Raw genomic sequence first — 25450 nt, 5'->3', positions numbered from 1 at the left:
GTGGTCACCATCAGAAGGGCAGGACCCTTTCTGACCTGGCACAAGCTTGATTTGGAAACACCTAGCACAGTGTTTTGCATCTGTGGCAAACACTGAATCCTCTTAACCTCACTGTAATGGCTTTCCAAAGCTCGTCCCTGCTGCTGTAATCAAGGGAAAACCGTTGTAACCTGCTGGTTGCTTAGGATTCCATCTGTTTTGAATAATTTCATTTTAGCAGGATCCATTGTTCAACCCATATCACGTAACACGTTAAAGCTTTGTTTCTAGTGTGTGCATCTTTTACATACTTAATTTATAATCTTTTAATTTAATTTTTAATTTAAAAATTATTTATTGCATACTTGCTTTGTGCCAGACTCTGAGCTAAGGTGCTGGGAATACAATAGTGGACAAAGGAAACATAGTCTCTACCCTCATGAAACTTGCAGTCTAGTAAGGGAGTCAAATACCAAATAACTATTCAAAAAATATACTTAGAAGTGCCTCAGAAGAAAAGTGGAGGGTACCAGGAGAACATAGCATCCAACCTAGGCTAGGGAGATTTCTACTGAGGAAGTGTAGATTTAAGGTAAGATTTAAACAACAGGTAGGAATTTGGGAGTGTGTGGTACAGATGGAGGAAACTCTTTCAATTAAAGAAAACATCCTGTACAAAGACTGAGAAGCAGAAAAGAGCTTGGCACACTTGAGACACTGATAAAAGGCCAGGGTCAATGTAGTACCAGACAAGGTGGTAAGGTAGACACTGGTTAATTATATACCACATTGGATTAGGAGACTATAAGAAGGCAGAATGGATTTAGTGCAAGTATTATGAAATCTAACCTGACATCAAACTAGTTGTAGCTCTTAGCAATGAATAGGGAACCCTTTGGGTATGGAATTTTGAGTTTGAGGATTCAAAGTTGAAATTGATTCTTGTTATGTTAGAATTTCCATCTCTAACCTGTCCTGAAGAGGAGAAGTTGTTTTATTTGGGCTTGTTGTTTCCATGAAGCTCATTTCTTGGTAGATTTACTTAGTACTCCTGATTTGATATTTATCATATAGTTTGAAAAAATATTTTTGGTTCAGTTTCTAGAGTTCTATTATATCCCTGCTGATAGAACTATCCAGGAGGGGTTCACCAATAGAATAGTTTTTGTTTTGTTGTATTGTTAATTGGATTTAGTTGGCCTGATTGATTTTTATTTTTGTGGTTGAGTATTAATTTTAATAGTCTTTGTTTCTATAAGTTGAGAACATGATTTTTAAAAAAATTGATTTTAGAGAGAGAGGAAGGGAGATGGGGAGAGAGAGAGAAACATCAATCGGCTGCCTTCCACACGTGCCTGGGAATCAAACTGGCTACCTTTCAGTGCACAGGATGATGCTCAAACTACTGAGCAACGCTGGCCAGGGCTCTTTCCTCTTATTTAACACTTATTATTGCAAACTACATCCCAAATGGAAAAATAGAACATAGAAATCTGCAGTTCTCTTTCTAAAAGCCTATTGTTGGGAGGCTGTTTAAATTAGAAATGTTCTCAGAGAGACTTACATGATTTATGCATACGTACATCCCTTACCTGTCCCTGCCCTTCCATGAGCCATCCTTACTCACTGATTACATCCTGGAGTCTTCTGACTTTGCAATTATTTAGGTGAACATAATTGCATCACCCTTATACTTTTGCCCTAAATCTATTTTTTTTTTTTTTCCTGTTTGATTCATGGATTTATAAGTGGCTTCTAGAGTAATGCTGGGTTTTCTGTCTTTGTGTTGGAAAAAAATGTCACGATTCTGAATTATGTTTTTAGATACTCATTGTCAGGCTTAGGGTTTTTTGCTTCAGAGTCTAGAAGATTATACTGTAGCTATTCCTAATTAGGATGAATTATTTTAGGTAATGAAACAGTATCTAATAGCATTTGAACCTTTCTATTTTTTCTTTCTAATTTGTGTAATTGAGGTGATTATTAGAACATAGTGTCTGGAAGAGGGGTTAATTAGGAGAAAGTGTAGGCTTAAGACTTCTAATAAGATAACTGTAATTCCGAACTCATTTTCTAAATTTCAGGATTGGTCATCAGTAAAAGTAGTATGATGTTGATATCTTTCCTGTTCCCTTAGGAAGCAGGTTCTGCCTGATGTTTCCTGGCCTGTTGGGTCCTCTGAGGTTTGAGGCACAGGTGGTGGGCTGGGACTTAAACCCAGATCTTGAAATCTCATACTACATTTTCTGAAAGTATTGTAGAATGAACTTATTCAAGAAATATGAATGTGCCTCTTTGCCCTTATGGAGCTTGCCTTCTAGTAGCTGTGATTAATCTGATGAATTCTTAATTATTTAAAAAGATATTTTTATATCTTATGTGTCTTTAAGTATAGCTCACCATAAAACAGGGCATACTGCATGCTGACTTAGAAGAAAAGTAAAAATACCACTGGTAAATAAATTTAGTGCCATTATGTAAATAAGAATCTAGACATGTAAACTGGTCAGCTAAATATCTGAAGAAACATAGGTGATGTATGGAAATGAGAACACAAAGAATAAATGTAAGTATTTCTTAGAATTAGGAATTTTTAGGTCAGAACTTTATTGCTGGAAGAGACCCTGGGATTCTTCCAAAACAGTGATTCTCACTGGAGCAGGATAAGGCAGGATGAGGGTATCCCTGCCCCACAGGGGAGCTGTATAAAGTCTCAGATGGGACTTTGTCAGTTCCTTCCTCCGGATGTCATGCCTGTTCTCATATGCTTTCCGTAGAAGCACCTTCCCACCACCCTCAATCCTAGCCCCACTCATCCAACCCCCGTTTCTCAAATTGAAAACTTGCAGAAGTTTAAAACAACTCACACCTGACACCCTGAAAGAAATCGTAGAAGTGGGCTGACATAGCTCTGCTCATTCCATTCCTGAAGCATTCCGGAAACTCTGGAAGAGAGGCAGCCAGATAAAGGAGTCTGTCACTCACTTGTGGGAGGCTCCTTCAGGCCTCAGGGCTTTTACACAGAATTCTGAGATCTGTGCTGAGAAGCAGTGACAGGAATAGAAATGAGGGCTTCATGGTCAGGTCTCAGTTTTTATGGTAGCCCTGAATGACCCTTGAAAAGTAATTAACTATTTAGTGCTTCATTTTTTTCATCTACTAATTAAGTTAATATTATTTGATACCTTGAAAAAGTTTTTTAATATTTATGAACAAATAGTTGGCACCTATAGTCTTAGGTTTCCCTCATTTTTCTTTCTTTTTTTTTTTTAATCCTCACCCGAGGACATTTTTTCCATTCTTTGTACAGACAGAGTGGGAGGGAGAGAGAGGAAGAGAGAGAGAGGGAAACATCGATGTGAAAGGGACACATTGAGTGGCTGCCACCCGCACGACCGACCAGGGCCGGGGACAAACTGCAACCGAGGTACATGCCCTTAGCGGGAACTGAACCCGGGTCTCTCCGGACCGCAGGCGGACGCTCTAACCGCTGAGCCAAACTGGCCAGGGCTCCCTCATTTTTCTAATAGTGGAAAATCTGTAAGTTTATAAGCGCGAGTGTGCCTTGCTTTAATTGCCTTATCAACTATTTTATTCAGAATCCACCTACCTGCCCATGTGATTAAAGAAGTTACTGTTTAATAAGATGAATCCCCCAATGACTAAGAAGTTTGAAAGCAGGGAGAACAGATGTGTGTGTTTTTTTAAATAGAGCAGTTTTAGGTGCACAAAAAATTGATCAGGAGGTACAGAGATTTTCCACATACCTGCTTCCCCCATTATCAACATCCTGTAATAGAGTGGTACATTTATTACAGTCAATGGACGTTCATTGACACATCATTATCACCCAAAGTCTATAGTTTACATTGAAGTTCACTCGTGGTGTCATACACTCTGTGGTTTTGACAAATGTATAATGACATGTGTCTGCCACATGTAATCGTTTCACTGTCCTAAAAATCCTCAGTGCTCTGTCTGTTCATCTCTCTCAACCCCTGACAACTACTGATCTTTCTACTATCTCCACAGTTTTGCCTTTTTCAGAATGTTATATGTTTGAAGTCATACACTAAGTAGCCTTTCCAGACTGGCTTCTTTTATTAGTAATATGTATTTAAGGTACTTCCGTGTCTTTTGTGGTTTGATAGCCCATTTCTTTTTAGTGTTGAATAAAATCTCATTATCTAGATGTATTACAACTTATTTATCCATTCACCACCTGAAGGACATCCTGATTGCTTCCGGTTTTGGCAGTTATGAATAAAGCTGCTGTAAGTATCTGTGTGTAGATTTTATGGTCATATGTTTTCAACTCATTTGGGTAAATACAAGGAGTGTAGTGCTGGAGCATATGATAAGAGTGTGTTTAGTTTTGTAAGAAATTGCCAAACTATCTTGCAAGTGGCTTTACCATTTTGCATTCCCACCAATGTATGAGAGTTCCTGTTACTCCACATTCTAGCCAGCATTTGGTGCTGTTGGTGTTTTGGATTTTAGTTCTAGTAGGTGTGTAGTGGTATCTCATTGTTGTTTTAATTTGAAATTCCTTGGTGATATAGGATGTTGAGCATCTCTTCATATGCTGTATATCTGTATATCTTCTTTGGTGAAGGATCTGTTCAGGTCTTTTCCCCATTTTTAATTGGGTTGTTTGTTTCCTCATTGTTGAGTTTTAAGAGTTCTTTGTATATTTTGGATAACTGTCTTTTATCAGATGTGTATTTTGCAAATATTTTCTCCTAGTCTGTGGCATGTCTTCTCTTTTTCCTGACATTTTCTTTTGCAGAGCAGTTTTTAATTCTGAAGTCCATCTTATCAGTTATTTCTTCCATGGGTTCCTTTTCTTTGGTATTTAATCAAAAAAAGTCATGACCATATCCAAGATTATCAAGATTTTTCTCCTATATTATCTTGTAGGAATTTTATAGTTTTGCATTTAGTCTATGATCCATTTTGGGTTAATTTTTGTGATGTAGTAAAGTCTATGTCTAATTTTTTTTTTTTTTTTTTCATGTGAATGTCCAATTGTTCCATTACCATTTGCTTCTTTGTCAAAGATCAGTTGACTATATTTATGTAAGTCTATTTCTGGGCTCTCTATTCTGTTCCATTGGTCTATTTGTTTTGTTTTGTTTTTAAAGATACTGTTGTAGCCCTGGCCAGTTTGGCTCAGCAGTTAGAGCGTTGACCCATGGACCAGAGAGGCCCGGGTTCAGTTCCTCGGTTGCAGTTTGTTCCCGGCCCCAGTTGTGGTTGTGTGGGTGGCAACTAGTCAATGTGTCTCTCTCACATTGATGTTTCTCTCTCTCTCTTCTGCCCTCTCTCCCTCCCTCTCTATCTGAAGATAAATGCAAAAAATGTCCTTGCGTGAGGATAAAATATTTTTAAAAGATATTGTTGTATATAGTAGAAGTGAAAAAGAGTCCATGGCCCAGCTGGTATGGCTCATGGTTGAGCATCAACCCGTGCACTGGGAGGTCACTCGTTCGATTCCTGGTCAGGGCACATGCCCAGGTTGTGGGCTGGGTCCCCAGTGGGGGGCATGCTGGAGGAGGCTAATCGGTGTTCTCTCTCATTGATATTTCTGTCTCTCTCTTCCTCTCCCTTCCTCTCTCTCTAAAATCAAAAAAGAAAGAATGAGTCCATGTACTGTAGACATAAGTAGATATTCCCATTTCAGATGCATAAAAAAAACCCCACAAAGATCCATGATACTACAGAGGTACTAAATGATATCTAGCATAATGATAATACTAGCAAAATTATTCCAGAATGTCTTTACTGGTTCCACATAGATTCCTGATAAAATTGACCCCTTTTTTTTAGATAATATATACCTTTACTCCAGACATACATATTCTCTTCTTTAAGATACAGTAACATGAGAATGGTCAGTAGTTTTGTACACAAAGATAATCTGACATATGTTGCAGAACTAGAAATTCAACTTCATGCCAATTTTGCATTCATTTCTAATTGTTTAAACAAAGATTTCTAAGGGGAGTGTATGGTGATGTTCTACAGGTACAAACCTGTCATGTGCCTCAAGTTTTCATTTACTTTAGAGGAAAGTGATAGGAAAAGTGAACAGTAATAATTTCATGAACTTATAGCATAAAATGAGAACATTATATAGGTCCTACAAAAATAGTTCATTGGTTAATTGGTTGTTCGTTCGGATAATGAAACAAGTGAATGAATAAGTAATAAATACCCTGCCTTGTTCTAAAAGGATTTAAGAACTGTAAGGTTTTCAAATTATCATGAAGCCTCATACAATAATTTTTCCATTATTTTCAAACAGAAAAATACTACCACTGATTCTTGTTTTCTCCACTGACAGTACATGAAAGGCCTATGGCATTATTCCAACAGAGCTTCTGGAAAAAATAAAATCTTGTGTAATTTTTCACTCCTACTTTCTAGGAGAAATTCTCTTTTGCTAATTATTGTCCCATTCCTTTCCAGACCTATGGTGCCATTGTATGCTAACCAGCCACTTTAGATCATATAGTTAAGAACAGCTTTATTTGATCAAGTGAGACCTTGTAGGATATTGGGTAAGAGTATATAGACTCTGTAGCCAGACTTGTTGAGTTCACATCTTACCATATGACCTTGGACATGTTACTTAACTGTTCTGTGCCTCAGTTTCCTCCTGTTTAAATGTAGATAATAATTATAGCTAGATCATAGGGATATGAATATGTGTGTTTTGTTTGCTAATTGTATTTATTTTTAAAACATTTACATAGTACTTACTATGTGTCAATCTCTAAGTACTTTGCTAATAGGAACTCATCTTTTATGGAAGAAGGTACATAAAAAATAAAAATGCAATAAAAGTAAAAAATATATTAATATGGAAAATAATTTCATCATATGATTGGGTATTAAAATCTGATTTTGTAAGAATAGCTGTAGAGACAAGCAGTTAAATGGATAAGTGGGTACAAAGGATGTTAACAGGCTCTTCACAGAAAAAGAAATACAGATAGTCAATAAACATTGAAGGATGCTTATTATCGCTGTTAGTCTGGCTAATGCAAATTGAAACCATAAGATACCATGTTTTGCCCACCAGATTGTACAGATTAAGAGTAACAATATACATTACTGATTTTTTTTTTTTATTCTTACCCGAGGACATTTTTCCATTTTTTGTCTAGATAGAGTGGGAGGGAAAGAGAGGAAGAGAGAGAGAGAGAAACATCGACATGAAAGGGACACATCGAATGGCTGCCTCCCACACGACCCAACCAGGGCCGGGGACAAACTGCAACCAAGGTACGTGCCCTTAGTGGGAACCGAACCCGGGTCTCTCTGGACTGCAGGCCGATGCTCTAACCGCTTAGCTAATTTAGGCCAGGGCATTTTTTTTTTTTTTTTTTTTTTAGCATTACTGATTTTTTTAACTTAGAAAGGTACCTATATGTGGTAAATATTCAATAAATATATATTTTTTATTATTCAACAATGGTTATTAGTGCCAGATTCACTATCTGCTGATTATACCAGGAATAAGATTTGCTCCCTGTCCCTTTTACTCAGGATGTGTCACCTTATATTCAAGTCATGTCAACATGCGCTACGTTAATTTGGATTGGCCATTTTTCGTTTCATTTTGTAGTTGAAGTCAAGTGATTTTGCTGTCCTGAAGCAATTGCTGCCTCTGTTGGAGAAGGTCTCCAACACATACCCAGACCCTATCATCCAGGAACTCGCTGTTGATCTCCACATCACTATCTCTACCCATGGAGCTTTTTCCAGTGAGGCTGTCAGTATGGCTGCCCAGAGTACCCTGAACAAAAAGGATCCAGAAGGGAAACTAGAAGAGCAGCAACAAAGATACACTGATGTGTCTCATAGCCACCTCAAACAACAAAACCATGAGAAATCCAACCAAACTGGTCTGAAATCTAGTGCTCCCCTCATTCCTCAGGAGGTCAGTGAGCCCAGTGCTACTGTAAACCAGAAATCTGGAAGCATAACCACAGAAAAGCTCCAGGAAGTTCTTTTATCTGCTTATGATCCTCAAATTCCAACACGGGCTGCTGCTTTACGAACTCTTTCTCGCTGGATAGAGCAGAGAGAAGCAAGAGCCCTTGAGGTTCAAGAGAAGCTTCTCAAGGTGAGTAGAACACCCTACAGAAATAGACACGCGAGGTGGGTCAGCTTTCCAGGAGCCTTGCTGTGTATCAGACACTGTCCTAGACTATTTTCAGGGAACTTGTAATTGTTCTGAGGAGGCAAGACTTAGACACAGGAAATTCCTAGATAACCATACAAAGCTAAATTGAACTTGAACAGAGTACCAGAAATTTTACAGACAAGAAATGTTGTGGAGGGTCAGGAAAAGGAGATAGCTGAAATCTGGAGGGAGTAGCTCTTAACAAGATAGTCAAGTTTGAGCAGATGAAAGAAGAGGGGATGGAACAGCATTAGCAAATTCCCAGAGGTGGGAAAGTACCTTTCTGGTAAATAGACACTGTGGGCCAGCCAGATAAGCCACCTGTTTTCTCTGGGCCCTTTTTAGAGGGGCATTGGACAGAACTGGGTCTCCTCCCTTATTCTCCCTCCATCACAATGAAAATATTGTTCTTTAGATCATAGACTTATATGAGAGAACATATATGTATAGCTGGGAATCTTATCCCTTCTGTAGAAATTATCCTGACCTCAGTATGGGTTAAGAGCAAATGCTCTATGCCTGGCCAGTGTGGCTCAGTGGTTGAGTGTCAACCCATGTACCAAGAGATCACCTGTTCAATTCCTGGTCAGGGCACATGCCCAGGTTGTGGGCCAAATCCCCAGTGGGGGGCATGCAGGAGGCGACTAGTCGATGTTCTCTCTCATAAATGTTTTTATCTCTTTCTCCCTCTCCCTTCCTCTCTCTCTAAAATCAATAAAGGAAAAATTTTTTTACAAAAAGAGCAAATGATCTAGAGACTACTGACCAAATTCCAGATCAGTTTCTTGGGCAAGTCCCTTAAACATTCTGAGCCTCAGTATCTACATTTGTAAAGTGAGGACCCCCTTTATGTTGAAAGATTTAAAATGAAACCGTCCATGTAAAGCACTAATTACAGTGATGGGCACAAAATGAGCACCAAATAAATATTAGCTGTTGTTTATATTATCTCTTCCACATAGTTTAGCCATTAGACTAAGAATTATAATTCTGATTGAAAACATTTATTTTTAGTCACTAAGTATTAGGATTAACAGTATAATAATAATTGCTATTTATTAAGCCAGCCCTATACCTTTCAGACATTGTCTGTAGTCCTCACAACAACTGCAATATTGGAATTATCCCCAACTTTATAGATGAGTAAAGCGAGGAATAGAAATGTGCCTAGGATTTGTTGATATTAAAATGTTGCTGAAAACCTCAAATTATATATCTTCTTTGAGCAGTCATCAAAACTATCCCTTGATACGCCTACTTAGATGGTGAAGGCAGTGAACATCTTTGGAATTTGTAAAAACTTATGTATTTAATCTTCATCTGCTGTACATAACAGGTCATTGAAATCCTTCAATTCTTTTTCCAAGAAACCTTTCAAATCCATTTCTTCCTCTTCATTCCCACAGCTACTACCCTAGATTACACTTCTTTTACTTCATACATGATCCCCACCCCTTCCAACCTGGCCATCTTCCTAGATGAACTAATATAAGGCTCTTTTTAACATACTGCACGTGTGGAGACCAGCAGCATCAAGTTGATATCAAGAATCGCTGTGCCAGCAAAGGACATATCACTACACATGGAACAGGCATTTCTGTCTCCCCCTAGATACCAAGCAGGAGGAACATGGGCACATGGCCACTGTCTTTCTCTCGCCCTCATGTTAGGGCCTAAATCTAACATGTCACTGTTATATCTTCTAGATAAGCACTACCCACAGCAGTTGGCATGCCCTGGTAGGTTCTAAATTGTGAGATGTGTTGAGAGTAATTTGTTACTAATGTCAATTGAAGTGCTGAAATTTGGAAAAGATTTTTAAAAAGAAATTAGAACAGATTTAAAGTTATCCCAATAGTAATGTTTCTGCTTCTCACTTGTATTTCCATATGCTTTCTGAGTGCAGGAGAAAAGGATCAAATTACTGTTCAGAAAATGTGCCATCAACTGGACATAACCCCAAACCTGGCCTTTTATGTGTCATAGCCTGTAGCTTGTCCTGTCATATGTGAGAATGTTGTCCACCATGAGCTATAAAGGGAAAAATATTAAGAACTGTTCCTCCAGATTTTGGTTTCCATGCCTACTCCTGGTGTATACTTGACTACTTCTCTCTCTTTTTTTTAATCCCCACTGGAGGATATTTTTTCTATTTATCTTCAGATAGAGAGGGAGGGAGGGAAGGGAGAGAGAGAGACAGAGACAGAGACAGAGACAGAGACAGAGAGAAACATCAACGTGAGAGGGACACATTGACAGGTTGCCTGCCACATGGCCCTGGTCAGGGCCGGGGACGAACTGCAATCGAGGTACGTGCTCTTGACTGGAATTGAATCCATGACTCATTGGTCCACAGGCTGATGCTCTAACCATTGAGTCAAACCGGCCAGGGCTTGACTACTTCTCTTAATCACTACCCTTTTTAAACTATTATAAAAATGGGACTTCAAACTTATTTACTGTTTTCTCCTCAAGACTTTAAAAGTCAGACCAGTGTTTATAAGTTATAAGACTAATAAGAAACAAGGCATTTATTCTTTTGAGGCTGCTAGAAAGAGTCTCAATCTCACTTGCTCTTTGTGAGTCATATCACTGCTGTATTTTGTGGTTCCAGATATTCTTGGAGAACTTGGAGCATGATGATACCTTTGTATATCTATCTGCTATTCAGGGTAAGTTAGTCCTGGATTAAGGACTTTGAGTCTTAGGACCAAAGAGTCCCTCATGTATATTTGCACAAAATCTCTAAAGTTGTGGTGCCATAAGACTGCTGATCATTCTGCTCATCTTCCTGCCTCCTAGCTATGGCTTGATTTAAGTCATAATAAAATCCTGAAGGCTTCCTAAAGGGTCCTTATAGAGTCTCAATGTCTCATAGTGATGTGGAGGTCTTTACTTATGTTTACTTATTCTGTGGACTAAATCCCATTTCTGGTAGTTCAAAGAGGTATATTAAAGAATGGCTCACATAGGAGCTCTTAGTACATTAACTTTTTATGTGTTTGACTATTGTCAGTATGCACCTTTGCTCTCTATTTAAACTCTAATAATCTCAAGGTATTTACTGTGTCTTCATCAAAACATTTTTTTGCAGTATTTTTATTTCTTTTTTGTGATTCTTTGTTTGTTATTCACATCTCCATTAATTTTTGGATCCCAGATCTAGAGAGGGGCCTCATGAAATGGGGTTAGAGAATTATTCACCCAAAAGGGCAAGAAACAGATGTGTTGAGAAGGTAAGAATTAACTCATAGTGTTTGTTGGCTCCATCAGTGGAATATAGTCATCAGGAACTAGGGCGGTGGAGACAAAGCATCTGGATGCAGCTCCCGTTCCCTGCTTCTCAGCTAGATGAACTTTGACAAATTACTTAATCCCTCTGGTCTTCAGTTTCTTATCTGTAAAAAGGGAGCTAAGTAGGAATGCAAAATTGTACACTACTTTGGAAAACAGTCTGGCAGTTCCTTGAAAAGATACACATAGAGTTAACAGTTACACTCCTAGCAATATACCCAAGAGAAATGAAGACATATGTCCACACAAAAACTTGCACAGGAGTGTTTATAATAGCCAAAAGGTAGAAACAACAAATATTCATCAGCTGATGACAGATATACAAAGTATGGCATGTACATAAAATGGAATGTTACTTGGCCATAAAAAATGAATTAATTAAACATACTACAGTGTGGATGAACCTTGAAAACATTCTGTTAAGTGAAAGAAACCAGTCACAAAAAAAACACATATTTTATGGTTCCTTTATATGAAATATACAGAACAGGCAAATTTATAGAGACAGAAAGTAGATTAGTAGTTGTCTAGGGTTGCAGGAAGGGGAGACAGGGTTGGGATTTCTTCTTGTGGTGATAAAAACATTTTAAAATTGATTATGGGGATAGCTGCACAACTCTGAAAATGCTAGGAGCCATTGAATTGTATGCTTTTTAAAAATTGATTTTAGAGGGAGGGAGAGAGAGAAACATCTATGTGAGAGAGAAACATCAATTCATTGCCTCTCACACATGGCCGACCAGGGATCAAACCCACAACCTGGGTATGTGCCTCGATCAGGAATCGAGCCCGCCACCTTTTAGTGTATGGAATGATGCTCCAACCAACTGAGCTACACCAACCAGGGTGAATTGTACACTTTATTTTATTTTATTTATTATTTTTAATTCTTACTTGAGGATATTTTTATATTTATCTTCAGATAGAGCTGGAGAGAGAGGAGGAAGAGAGAGAGAGAAACATTGATGTGAGAGAGACACATCAATTGGTTGCCACCTGCACAACTCCAACCGGGGTCGGGGAGGAACTGCAACCGAGGTATGTGCCCTTGGCCAGAATCCAAACTGAAACTCTCTGGTCCACAGGCAACACTCTTACTGCTGAGCCATACCAGCAGGGTGAATTGTACACTTTAAATTAGTAAATTTTATGGAACACCAGTCCTCACCCCTTTTATCTGCAGGGATACAGTCCAAGACCCCAGGTGGGTGCTTGAATCCTAATGAAGTTGTTCAATTCTGCTGGAAATGTGGCAGCATTTTCATTGGCAAACACAGCCTTTTTAGTAATTTTTGTATTTTTCAGTGCAAATTTATTCCTGAGTCTGTGTAACCATTCCTTACTTGGTGTCACTCTTTTCAGAGGATTCCTTGCTGAAGGCTTCCTATAGATAGGCTTAGTGCTTTCTGGTACAACATTCTGCTGTCAATCAAAACCCATTTTCTGCTAATTTCTTCCACCCACAAATTTAATGCCTTTCCATCCTAACTAAGCACTTATTACATATTATGGCCATAATTTTTTCAGTTTGAGGTGTGACAGCAGAGGTAGCACAAATTTATTTTTCCTTCTTCACAATTTCATGGATAGAATATTTGGTTTCACCTCAGCATATGATTTTTTCCTTCTTTGTTAATTTGAGAACATTTATCTTTTCTCTCGTAGGAAGTACTTTACCCCTTCTCTATGGTGTATTCAAATTGCCAGTATCATTACTCTTGAGCTTTGGGGCCATTATTAAGTAAAATAAGAATTACTTGAACACAAGCACTGTGATACCGTGACAGTCAGTCTGATAGAGGTGATAACTGAGATGGCTACTAAGTGACTAATGGGCACATAGTGTATTCAGTGTGGAGACGCTGGACAAAGGGATGATTTATGCCCTATGTGGAATGGAATGGGATGGCGTGGAATGGAATGGGATGGCGTGCAATTTCATCACACTACTGAGAACTTCAATTTCAAACTTCACCCCTCCCTGCGCCCATGACCTTTATATGATTTGTTTATTTCTGGAATATTTTTGGACCGTGGTTGGTTGCGGTAACTTAAACAGTGGAAAGCAAAACCACAGATAAGAGGGACAACCACTGTACTTCTACTGTTGGACTGGTAGGTAATAATGTGGTGATCTGTGTAACTTGTCAGATCTAAAGCTTGAGTAGGCTCATTCTGTCAGTTAGTTATTGCTACATAGCAGTCTACCCCAACACTCAGTAGCTTAAAACACCAATCATTTATTATCACTCACACATCTGTAGACCCATGTGGTTCAGCTGATATAGGCTGGGCTTGGTCGGCAGCTGTGCTTCTCCCTGCAGGTCTGTCAGCCAGCTAATAGTGGCTCTGCTAAACATGTTCCTAAGCATCCCTGGACGGATGACCTCCCAGGGCATGTTCTCATGGTGACAGCAGAAGTGCAAGGGAGCAAAAGCAAACTCAAGAGGCCTCTTAAGGCCTAACTAAGCTAGAAACTGTAATCCTATCACTTTGCCTCGTTCTGTTGACTAAAGCAAGTCATGTGGCTCAATCCAAACATTAAGGGGTGGAGAAATATACTCTATCCCTATAGTGGGATAAACTGCCAAATCACAGGATAAAGGGCATGGGTGTAGGGAGGGGGTGAAGAATTGAAGCCATTAATGAGTCCTTCACACTGATGTGTTCTGTTTATCTGCAAAAGGCAAAGTTCTGTGTGAGCACAAATGCCTGTATAGATCCTTATTGCTTACTTATTTCTTGGTGTAATTTGGGTTTAATTCGCTCTATACAGATCTAGGAATTGAAGCTTAAGAAAGTGTGCAGAGGGGAAAATATACAGTGATGAAGACATGAGTCTGGGGATTTATTCTTTATTCAGCAGACATTTATTGTGCACCTACTATATACAAAACATTTTAACAGTGAGTTGTGACTAGGTTAAAAAGCAAAAAGAAAATTTTTCAAAGGAGACAAAATGATCACCCAATGAGGTAAAAGGACATCTAGGTGAGAGCAGAAGGTGAAGGAGGAGAAAGTTTCAAGAGAGAAAATAATTACCTGCAGCTGAGAGGCCAAAAAGTCCAGTAATTGAGATAAGCCTGGGGACCTGAAAGGGCTCAGGAAGCTACATGCCAATAATGGTATTTATGGGAATTAAATAAATCAATCAAGTGCCTATAATTAAAATGCCTATAATTAATAAGTCTCAGAAAGCAAGTCATCTGTACTTTTCCCAAGAAACTGTAATACTGTGAAGGCGATGTTTTCTCACTGATTTATTTTATTTTAGGGCTGGGTTTTGGGAAGCTTCCTTGTATCATTCTAATGTGGCAACACTGCTGTTTGGAATAAGCTTCTTAGCTGATTAACCCACTGAGCTCATTAGCCCCTAGGGTCTGCTATAAAAATCACAACTGTTGGTTTTATGTTTGTATTTAGTAATTTTAATTGGTGTGCTAATCAGTTAGTAGCTAATTTGGTGATGAAGAACATGGGAGGTAGCCGTGTAATTTCTGTTCTCAGCTTCCCTCAGTGAATAAGTTTGAATTAATTGATGTTTTTGGTGTTTGTAACATACACTTAGAGGCCAAGGCCTTAGGTGAATTTCCCATTAAGGAAGGAAAGAACTGCATTTTCCCACCTGCATTGCCAGTGTCCTTTGCCCAGGCCTAAAGCACTCCAGGAAACAAGCCATTCTGGACATCCAGTTAGACAAGACCAGCCTACTTGTAAATGTCCTGCAGTATTAGGAGCCCTTGGCTGTGGTTTAAGCCCTTGGCTGTGGTTTAAGGAGAGAGAGAGAGAGAGAGAGAGAGAGAGAGAAATGTTTTCCTTTTCTAGGCTGCTTAAATATGGCTCCATGTGAAAGTTACAGAGTACCTTTTACTTAGTTACTTAGGTTTATTGATATTTTGTATTTTTTGTTCTGTTTTGTTTTGTTTTTATATTTCTTTTGTGATTTCTTACCAACTTTGCAGTCTAGGCATGGGGAATTACGTAAATTCATTCATTCAACAAATATTTATTGATGCCTGATGTAGGAACTTTGTATGTTTGTATTATCTGTCTGTCTATCACAACAACCTGAGAACTAAATTCCCTATGAGTTAAATTTTTATTTTATAGAAGATTGTCTGCAATCTTTTAAGAAAGTGATGGCATCCCTGGCCGGTTTGGCTCAGCGGTTAGAGCATCGGCCTGTGGTCCAGAGAGACCCGGGTTCGGTTCCTGCTAAGGGCGTGTACCTTGGTTGCAGTTTGTCCCCAGCCCTAGTTGGTTGTGTGGGTAACAGCCACTCGATGTGTCCCTTTCACGTCGATGTTTCTCTCTCTCTCTCTCTCTCTCTCTCTCGCCCTCTCTCTTCCTCCCACTCTATCTGAACAAAAAAATGGAAAAATGTCCTCGGGTGAGGATAAAAAAAAAAAAGAAAGAGATGGCTGATTTAGTTCTCATAGCAGCTGCCCTCAGATACTCAGTAGCAGCTTCTGCAGGCAGAGAATTATATACCAAGTTGCTGAGTTCCAGTTACAATCCAGTTTATAAATGGAAGACCTAATCTTAGACTGTTGCCATTAAGTGTCTCCATGTCTCCCCTTTTTAGACTCCTTATATATATTGTTTTGTTCATTGTTCTAGTATCATTATTACACGTTAATATATATTTTTTTTATCTTCACCCCAGGATATGTAGCCTTTTGGTGTACAGGGCGATGCTCCAAACAGCTGAGCCACACGGTCAGAGCAGTTTATATATTCGTATTGTTTAAAAAAATTTTAAATGACAAGGAAATATTAAAGGTAAAAAGTGAAAGTTCTTCTCTTTTCCAAAAGTGGAGTTAAAATATGTCCTTGAGAGTTCCACAATTTATATTAGATGTTTTGGGTATTTTCACATTTCAGTTTTGAAATAGGTATTTAGTAATACATATAATAAATAAATAAGTAATATTTTCAAATAAGATAGAATAGTCAGGTTATTTATAATACTGTGGATCTGCTATGTGTCCTCTCATCACTTTCTTATTTAAAGAACATTTTATTTATTTTATTTTATTATTTTTTTTAATCCTCACCCAAGGACATTTTTCCATCTTTTGTTCAAATAGAGTGGGAGGGAGAGAGAGGAGGAGAGAGAGAGAGAGAAATATCGACCTATGTGAAAGAGACACATCAAGTGGCTGCCACCCGCATGACCAACCAGGACCTGGGACAAACTGCAACCGAGGTACCTTCCCCTAGTGGGAACCGAACCCGGTCTCTTTGGACCGCAGGCCAATGCTCCAACTGCTGAGCCAAACCAGCCAGGGCAGAACATTTTATTTTTTATGTTTTAAATATATTTTTTATTGACTTTTTTAGAGACAGAGGAAGGGAGAGACCTAGAAACATTGATGTGAGAGCGAAACATTGATCAGCTGCCTCCTGCATGCCCCATACTGGGGATTGAGCCCACAACCTGGGCATGTGCCCTGACCGGGAATCAAACTGGTGCCCTCTCGGTGCATGGGATGACGCTCAATCCATTGAGCAACACCAGCTAGGCTAAAGGACATTTTAAAAGCAACACCAGAAACAGATGTATTTCAGGGATGCAAGTGATCCCCATTAGTGTCAAAAGAATCTTTGTATAAAACTACCTGGCTCATTGAAAAAGAAAAAAGAAAAAAACAAAAACCCTAGGCTCTGAGCCAAGCATGGGAGGTGGAAGTAAGCCAGTGTGTGTAGTGAAGAGAATCTAGACATCTTGACATGCCCAAACAAATCACACTGACTCTTCCACCCTCTTCCTTTCAGAGAAGAGTTTTCATTTCTAACAAAAGAGCCAAATAAAGGAAAGGCAAAGGGCCCGGAAGGGGGGAAGGTGGACACAAGGTGAAATTGTTTTTACAGTGTTTCAACTGAGCAGGATTACAAATCTTAACTTGTCAGAGACTGAACTCCCTATCTCATTCTCAGATTCCTACCTCAAATAAAGTGAGTTGGGAAACCATTAACTGAAAATAATTCTATCCCTTGAAGGACCATCTAATTGGATCTGGCATTGAAATTTGGAATGCAGCCCTCGAAGTTTATCATCTCCAGTCCTTGACATGGGAAGATTTCTTTTATGTCCTGACCTGGTTTCTGTACCACCTAATTAATAAGTGAGCATTTAGTAAATCTCTTTCATATATGCCATCTCTATAAATTCTTGAAGTAGTTTGGGAAAGTAGACATTATCCCGTTTTTTAATTGTTATTGTTGTTGTTAATCCTCACCCAAGGATATTTTTCCTTTGATTTTTGGATAGAATGGAATGGAGGGAGGGGGGCGGGGAGAGAGAAACATCAATATGAGAGACACATAGAATTGTTGCCTCCCACATGACCCCAACCGAGATAAAACCTGCAACCCAAGTACATGCCCTGCAACCCAGGTACATGCCCTTGACCGGGAGTCAAACCTGAGACCCTTCTGTCTGTGGGCCGATGCTCTAACTGCTGAGCCAAACCGGCCAGGGCTATCCCTGTTTTTAAAATTTCTTATTGGAGATATAATTTTATACCTAAAATTCACCCATTTAAAATGTGCAATTCAGCCCTGGTTTGGTTTGGCTCAGTGGCTAGAGTGTCAGCCCGCAGACCAGAGTCCCGGGTTTTATTCCCGCTAAGGGCACGTACCTCGGTTATAGTTTGTCCCCGGCCCTGCTTGGGTTTGTGTGGGAGGCAGCCAATTGATGTGTCTCTCTTACATTGATCTCTCTCTCTCTCTCTCTCTCTCTCTTCCTCCCTCTCTCCCTTCTGCTCTATCTGAAGATAAATGCAAAAAATGTCCTCAGGTGAGGATTTAAAAAAAAATGCAATTCAGTGGTTCTTAGTATATTTAGAGAGTTGTGCAACTATTACTACTATCTAATTTTAGAACTTTTTCATTGTCTCAAAAAGGAAACTGGTACCCATTTTCAGTCACTTTGTATTTCTTACTCCCCCTAGCTCCGGCAACCAGTCATCTACTTTTTGTTTCTATGGGTTTGCCTGTTCTGGACATTTCATATAAATAGAATCATACAATGTGTTATTTTTTGTGTCTAGCTCCTTTTACTTAATATAATGTTTTTGAGGTTCATTCATGTCGTAGCATGAATTGGTAGTTCATTACTTTTTAAGCTGAAAGCTATTTGGTTGTATTGATTAACTATATTTATCCATCAGTTGATGTTCATTTGGGTATTTTCACTTTTGGCTATTATGTATAACAAATTGCTATGTGGACATACGTTTTCATTTCTTCTGGATATACACCTACAAGTGGAATATGGTAACTCGACATTTAACCTTTTGAGAAACTGCCAAACTGTTTTCCAAAGTTACTGCACCATTTTACTTTTCTATTGTCAATGTATGAAGGTTCCAATTTCTCTACATCCTTGCCAATACTTGTTATTGTCTGTTTTTTGTTTTTTGTTAATCTTCACCCAAGGATATTTTTCCATTTATCTTCAGATAGCGTGGGAGGGAGGTGGGGGAGAGAGAGAGAGATCGACTGGTTGCCTCCCACATGACCCGACTAGGGCCAGGGACTAAACCGAAACTGAAGTATATATGCCCTTGACCAGAATTGAACCTGAGATTCTTTGGTCCGCAGGCCAATGCTCTAACCACTGAACAAAACCTGCCAAGGCTTGATTCCCTTATTAGTGGGTGGGAAGTGATATCTCACTGTGATTTTGATTTGCATTTCTCTGATGACTGATGATATTGAGCATTTCTCTTTTTTTTTCTTAAATGTTTTTATTGAGTTTTAGAGACAAAGCATGGGAGAGGTAGAGAGAGATAGAAACATGGATCAGAGAGAAGCACCATTGATCACCTGCCTCTTGCGCGCTCCCTCCTGGGGATGGAGACCAAAACCTGGGCATGTTCACTGACTAGGAATCGAACCAGTAATCTCTTGGCTCACGGGATGACACTCAATCCGCTGAGCTGCACCAGCTGGGTGATATTGAGCATCTTTTTGTTAGCTTATTGTCCATTTGTATTTCTTCTTTGAAGAAATATCTTTTTAGATTCTTTGTCCATTTTTTTTTTTTAAATCCTCACCCGAGGACATTTTTCTGTTTTTTGTTCAGATAGAGTGGGAGAGAGAAAGAGAGAAATATGGATGTCAAAGGTACACATCGAGTGGCTGCCTTCCGCACGACCCAACCAGGGCCAGGGACAAACTGCAACTGAGGTACGTTCCCTTAGCGGGAGCTGAACCCGGGTCTCTCTGGACCCCAGACCGACACACTAACCGCTGAGCCAAACTGGCCAGGACTCTGTCCATTTTTAAATAGGGTTATCTTTTTATTATTGAGTTGTAAGAGTTCCTTATGTATTCTAGAAACAGGTTTTTTTATCAAGTATATGAGTTGCAGATATTTTCTGCCATTCTATGGGTTGCCTTTTCTCTTATTAATGGTGTCACTTAAAGAATAAAACTTTTGTCGTGGGCTGTTTGGCACAGCAGTTAGAGCATCAGCCTGCGGACCAGAGAGTTCCGGGTTCAGTTCCCGCTAAGGGCACGTCCCTAGCCTCGGATGGGGTCGCATGGGTGGCAACCACTCGATGTGTCTCTTTCACATCGATGTTTCTCTCTCTCTTCCTTCCTCTCTCCCTCCTGCTCTATCTGAAGATAAATGCAAAAATGTCCTCGGGTGAGGATAAAAAAATAATATAATAATAATAAAAATAAAGCACAAAACTTTTTACTTTTGATGAAGTCCACCTTATCAATATTCTCATTTATTGCTTGCACTTTTGGTGTCATTTCTAAGAAATCATTGCCTAACCCAAGATATCGAAGATTTACTTCTGTATATTGTTCCAAGAGTTGTATAGTTTTACCTCTTACATTTAGGTCTGTGATCCATTTTGATATGAGATTCCCCTTTTATAGTTAAAGATTCTGAGATAGGTTAAATTCTTTTTCTAAGATTACTTAGCAAGTAATTTGAACCTTGTTCTTGGCCCCCAAATCTTGTTTTTTCCTTTCCAAATACGATATTACTTCTTAAGAACTTTTCAAATAATGGTAGAAATTGGTCCTATTGTGCTTTTTTAAAAGCAAAACAGCTGGTCAGTATGGCAGCGTAGGTTAAATACGGTATCACATCCTCCCACAACCACATCAAAGTTACAACTAAACTACAGAACAACCATCATTCAAAACCACCTGAAATCAAGCTGAATGGAAGTCCTACAATTACGAAATTAAAGCAGCAGCCTCATCGAGACTGGTAGGAGGACGGAGGTGGAGGGGCTGGTCCCACACCCACGTGTGGCGGATAAAGATCAGGAGGACACTTCGGCTGGGAAGGCCCTCCCTGAAGACTGAGGGGTCCCCATCCCACACCAGACACCCCACTCAAGGTTCCAGTGCCAGGAAGAGAAGTCCCCATAATTTCTGGCTGGAAAAACCGGCAGGAACTGAGGCTCAGGGAAGCTGATGCGGCTGGAGCCCCAGGCAGCTCCTTAAAGGGCCTGCACACAGACTTATCGGACTCACTCCCTCTAAGCTTGGAGAGGAGGCAGCTTGAAGGGCACCAAAGACATACAGGGAAGAACTGAGTTGTTTGGCATTGGAGTGAGGACTGGAGTGGGGGCTTTCTCCTGGACAGATTAGCTGTCAGAGTCCTTTGTTCCTTTGGTGAGCCCTTCCCTGGGGCTGCAGAGAGCCACCATATCTGGGACTCCAGCAACCTGGCTCACACTGGTTGCCCTGCCCTGTTGATTCTTTGAGGCCCTGCCCCAGCCAACTTTTAGGCCCACCCAAGCTGTTGCCAGTTGCTTAATCATAGGATTGGCCTATCTTGGATCCTGCTTCAGGTTTTCCTAAATTCTCTCAAACAAGCAGCATTTGGTCTCAGATAGCCCCATACCTCTCGTTAAGTAATTCACAGAAACAAAATTAGGGAGGCAGCCAAAATGAGGAGACAAAGAAACAGGTCTCAAATGAAAGAACAGAACAAAACCCCAAGAAAAGAACTAAGCGAAATGGAGATAAGCAACCTAACAGATGCTGAGTTCAAAATACTGCTTATAAGGATGCTCAATGAACTTAGTGAGAACCTCAGCGAACTTAGTGAGGGCCTCAAGAGCATAAAAAAGGACCAGTCAGCTCAACAAAAGGAAGACAGAACCCAATTAAAAAATGGGCAGAGGAACTAAATAGATACCTCTCCAAACAGGACATACAAATGGCTAAGAGACATATGAAGAAATGCTTAACATCACTAATCATCAGAGAGATGCAAATTAAAACAACAATGAGGTATCACCTCACACCTGTCAGAATGGCCGCCATCAACAAATGATCAAACAAGTGTTGGTGAGGGTGTGGAGAAAAGGGGACTCTAGCACACTGCTGGTGGGAATGCAGACTGGTGCAGCCACTATGGAAAACAATATGGTGTTACCTCAAAAAATTAAAAATTGAACTTCCATTTGATCCAGTGATCCCACTTTTAGGAATATACCCTAAGAAGCCTGAAACACCAATCACAAGGAATATATGTACCCCCATGTTTATAGCAGCACTATTTACAATAGCTAAGATCTGGAAACATCCCAAGTGTCCATCAGTAGACGAATGGAAAAAACGTTGTGGTACATATACACAATGGAGTACTACGCAGCTGTAAGAAAGAAAGATCTCTTATCCTTTGAGACGACATGGAGGGACCTGGAAAGTATTATCCTAAGTGAAATAAGCCAAACAGAGAAAGACAAGTATCATATGATCTCACTGATTTGTGGGATATAATGAACGTAACAGTCTGAGGAATGGGATAGTCCCAGAGACGTGGAAGTGGGGTACAGACTGACAATCCCCAGAAGAGGGGGTGGTGGGGGAGAGATAAACCACCGAACTTGTATGCATTTATGCATGAACAATGGACATGGACAACAAAGCGGGGACAGGGCAGGGAGGGAAGGGGAGGGGGAATCAGTGGGGGGGGGGAACATCTGTAACAAAAATTAATTAATTAATTAATTTTTTAAAAAAAGGACCAGTCAGAAATGAAGGAGGCATTAACTGAAATAAAGAATAATTTACACAGATTCAATAGTAGAGTACGTAAATCCAAGAAGCAAACCATTGATTTGGAATATAAAGAAGCAAAAAACACCCAATCAGAACAGCAAAAAGAAAAAAGAATCCAAAAAATGAGGATAGTGTAAGGAGCCTCTGGGACAACTTCAAGCGTGCCAACATTCACATCTTGGGGGTGCCAGAAGGAGAAGAGAAAGAACAAGAAATCGAAAACCTGTTTGAAACAATAATGGCAGAAAACTTCCCTAACTTGGTGAAGGAAACAGACATACAAGTCCAGGAAGCACAGAGTCCCAAACGAGATGAACCCCAAGAGGCCCACACCAAGACACATCATCATCAAAATGCAAAATGTTAAAGACAGAATCTTAAACGCAGCAAGAAAAAAGCAGTTAGTTACCTACAAAGGAGTTTCCATAAGGCTGTCAGCTGATTTCTCAAAAGAAACTTTGCAGGCCAGAAGGGAGCGGCAAGAAATATTCAGAGTGATGAAAAGCAAGAACCTACAACCAAGATTACTCTATCCTGCAAAGCTGTCATTTAGAATCGATGGCCATATAAAGTTTCCCAGACAAGAAAAAGTGAAAGGAGTTCATCACCACCAAACCGTTAGTATATGAAATGATGAAGGGTCTTTTTGAAGAAAAAGATAAAATACATGAGCAAACAAAATGGCAATGAATACATATCTATCGACAATGGAATCTACAAACAAAATGAACAAGCAGAACAGAAACATTCTCGTAGATACAGAGAACATTTTGTTGGTTGCCAGGTGGGAGGGGGTTGGGGGAATGGGTGAAAAAGGTGAAGAGATTAAGAAGTACAAATGGGTTGCTAGACTGACAAACCTCAAAGGGAAAGGGGTTGGGGGATGGGAAGAAATAAACCAAAGAACTTATATGCATAACCAATGGACACAGACAATAGTATGGGAAAAGGCGGGAGGGGGGTGGGAATGTGGAGGAGGGGGTCAATGGGGGAAAAATGTGGAACATCTGTTATACATTCAACAATAAAGATTTAAAAAAATAAAAATAAAAAGCAAAGCAGATATTATGATTATGATTATCAATAACATTTATTAAAATTGAATAATGCTTAATCATCTACAAAGATCTGATTCTTCCCTAGCCAGCTTGGGTCAACAGTTACAACATGGCCTGCAGACCAAAGAGTCTTGGGTTTGATTCCAGTCAAGGGCACGTACCTTGGTTGTGGTTTGTCCCCGGCCCTGGTTGGGGTTGTGCTGTAGGCAACAAGTCAATGTGTTGCTCTCACATCGATGTTTCTCTCTCTCTTCTTCACCCCCCTCTATCTGAGATAAATGGCAAATATCCTCGGGTGGTGATTTAAAAAAAAAAAAAGATCTGATTCTGTCAACAGTTCTGAAATATAATAAAAGCAGATATTATAATCCTTTTATAAATGAATTGACTTGCCTACAGTCACAAAAGCTGGGAGAGTGATGAAGCTGCCACTAGACCGATTTTCCAGGGATTCTCAATTCACTGCACCTTGTCTTACAACAGATCCCGTGGTATATATGATGCCTTCCCCCTCAAGTCAGAGGTTGCATTTCAAAGCCCAGTACACTTGAGTTTTACATTAGCTTTATTTTTGAAATATCTCTCCAGTGTTTTCCTCTGTCAGTTGAAGATTGGTGCATTCAGATTTGCATTAGAATATTAAGCAGTTTAGTACTTTTACCTGTAAGTAGATAATGAATTGGCCACTTCAAATTTTGTTATTTTCACTTTCCAAGATAGCCCTGGATAATCGCCATATAAGAGAAATGGCAATAAGTTCTGTGAAAGTTACCATTTATCGAGTGCCTGTTATGTGCCAATAACAGCAACCCTGAAAGTCAGGAATTATTATTCCTATCTATCAGGTGAGGGAAATAAGGCTCAACAAGATTAAGAAACTGACTCAAAGTAGCACAGATACTAAGTGTCAGCATTCAAGATTTGAGTCTTAAATCTCTTTGGCTCTGAAGACTGTGCTTTTGCCACAGGGAAAAATAATCCTAGTGCCCACATTGTTCCTGTTTCCAAGGTACAAGAGATAAGTTTTCAGATGGTTTTAGGTATAGGAGAACCGGCCTACCTATGGGAAATAGTTTCACTATAAATCAACCCTTTCTATAACTTAATAATATGCTGACTTCATATTTGTGTGATTTTGTGTGTGTGTGGCGGGGGGGAGGTTGCTCATTTGGCAGTGTGGACAGTATTATATTTTAAGCAGTCTATATGTATCTTTGAAACTCATATTCCATTTGTGGAAATATGAAAGTATGCTGCCTCACACTGCCTGCCCTGTTTCCTGCTAATGGTCATTGTTTCAGCACTGAGGGCATAAGCATCATTTTAGGAGTATCAGGAAAGAGGCTTCAGAAGTCAATCCTGGGATTTATGTAGTTGATTGAGATCATGACTTATGTAAACATGTAGTTCTCTGTATAGAACTTTTGATATTTGTTGCATATCTCATGCCAATAAATGACATTTAGAAATAACTTAAGTTAGCCCGGCTAGTGTGGGTCAGTGTATTGAGCATCGTCCCATGGTCTGAGAGGTTCCAGTTTGATTTCCAATCAGGGCACATGTCCAGCTTGTGGGCTTGATCCCCAGTAGGGGGCATGCAGGAGGCAGTCAATCGATGTCTCTCTCTCTCCCTCTCTCTTTAAAAAATCAATAAAGCCCTGGCCGGTTTGGTTCAGCAGTTAGAGCGTAGGCCTGCGGTCCTGAGAGACCCGGGTTCGGTTCCCGCTAAGGGCGCGTACCTCGGTTGCAGTTTGTCCCTGGCCCTGGTCGGTTGTGCGGGTGGCAGCCACTCGATGTGTTCCTTTCACGTCGATGTTTCTCTCTCTCTCTCTGTTCCTCTCTCTCCCTCCCACTCTACCTGAACAAAAATGGAAAA

At 39.7% G+C, this 25450-nt stretch overlaps 1 protein-coding gene across 2 annotated transcripts in view; it reads left to right on the top strand.

Moving 5' to 3' along the window:
- Positions 1-25450, top strand: part of TANGO6 (transport and golgi organization 6 homolog) — a 206405-nt gene that overhangs the window by 66730 nt on the left and 114225 nt on the right. Inside the window, exons 13-15 of one of the 2 annotated variants that reach the window (XM_036275428.1) lie at positions 7613-8113; positions 10788-10845; positions 17471-17569. In XM_036275428.1, the coding sequence (XP_036131321.1) occupies positions 7613-8113; positions 10788-10845; positions 17471-17496 (585 nt within the window). In that variant the 3' untranslated portion in view covers positions 17497-17569. Of the gene's footprint in view, positions 1-7612; positions 8114-10787; positions 10846-17470; positions 17570-25450 lie in introns of those variants that run through there. The other variant, XM_036275427.1, reaches the window with a different exon arrangement.

Source organism: Molossus molossus, unplaced genomic scaffold (assembly GCF_014108415.1).
Source record: "Molossus molossus isolate mMolMol1 unplaced genomic scaffold, mMolMol1.p scaffold_m16_p_21, whole genome shotgun sequence".
Classification (NCBI taxonomy): Eukaryota; Metazoa; Chordata; class Mammalia; order Chiroptera; family Molossidae; genus Molossus; species Molossus molossus.
This window is presented reverse-complemented; position numbering and strand designations above follow the sequence as displayed.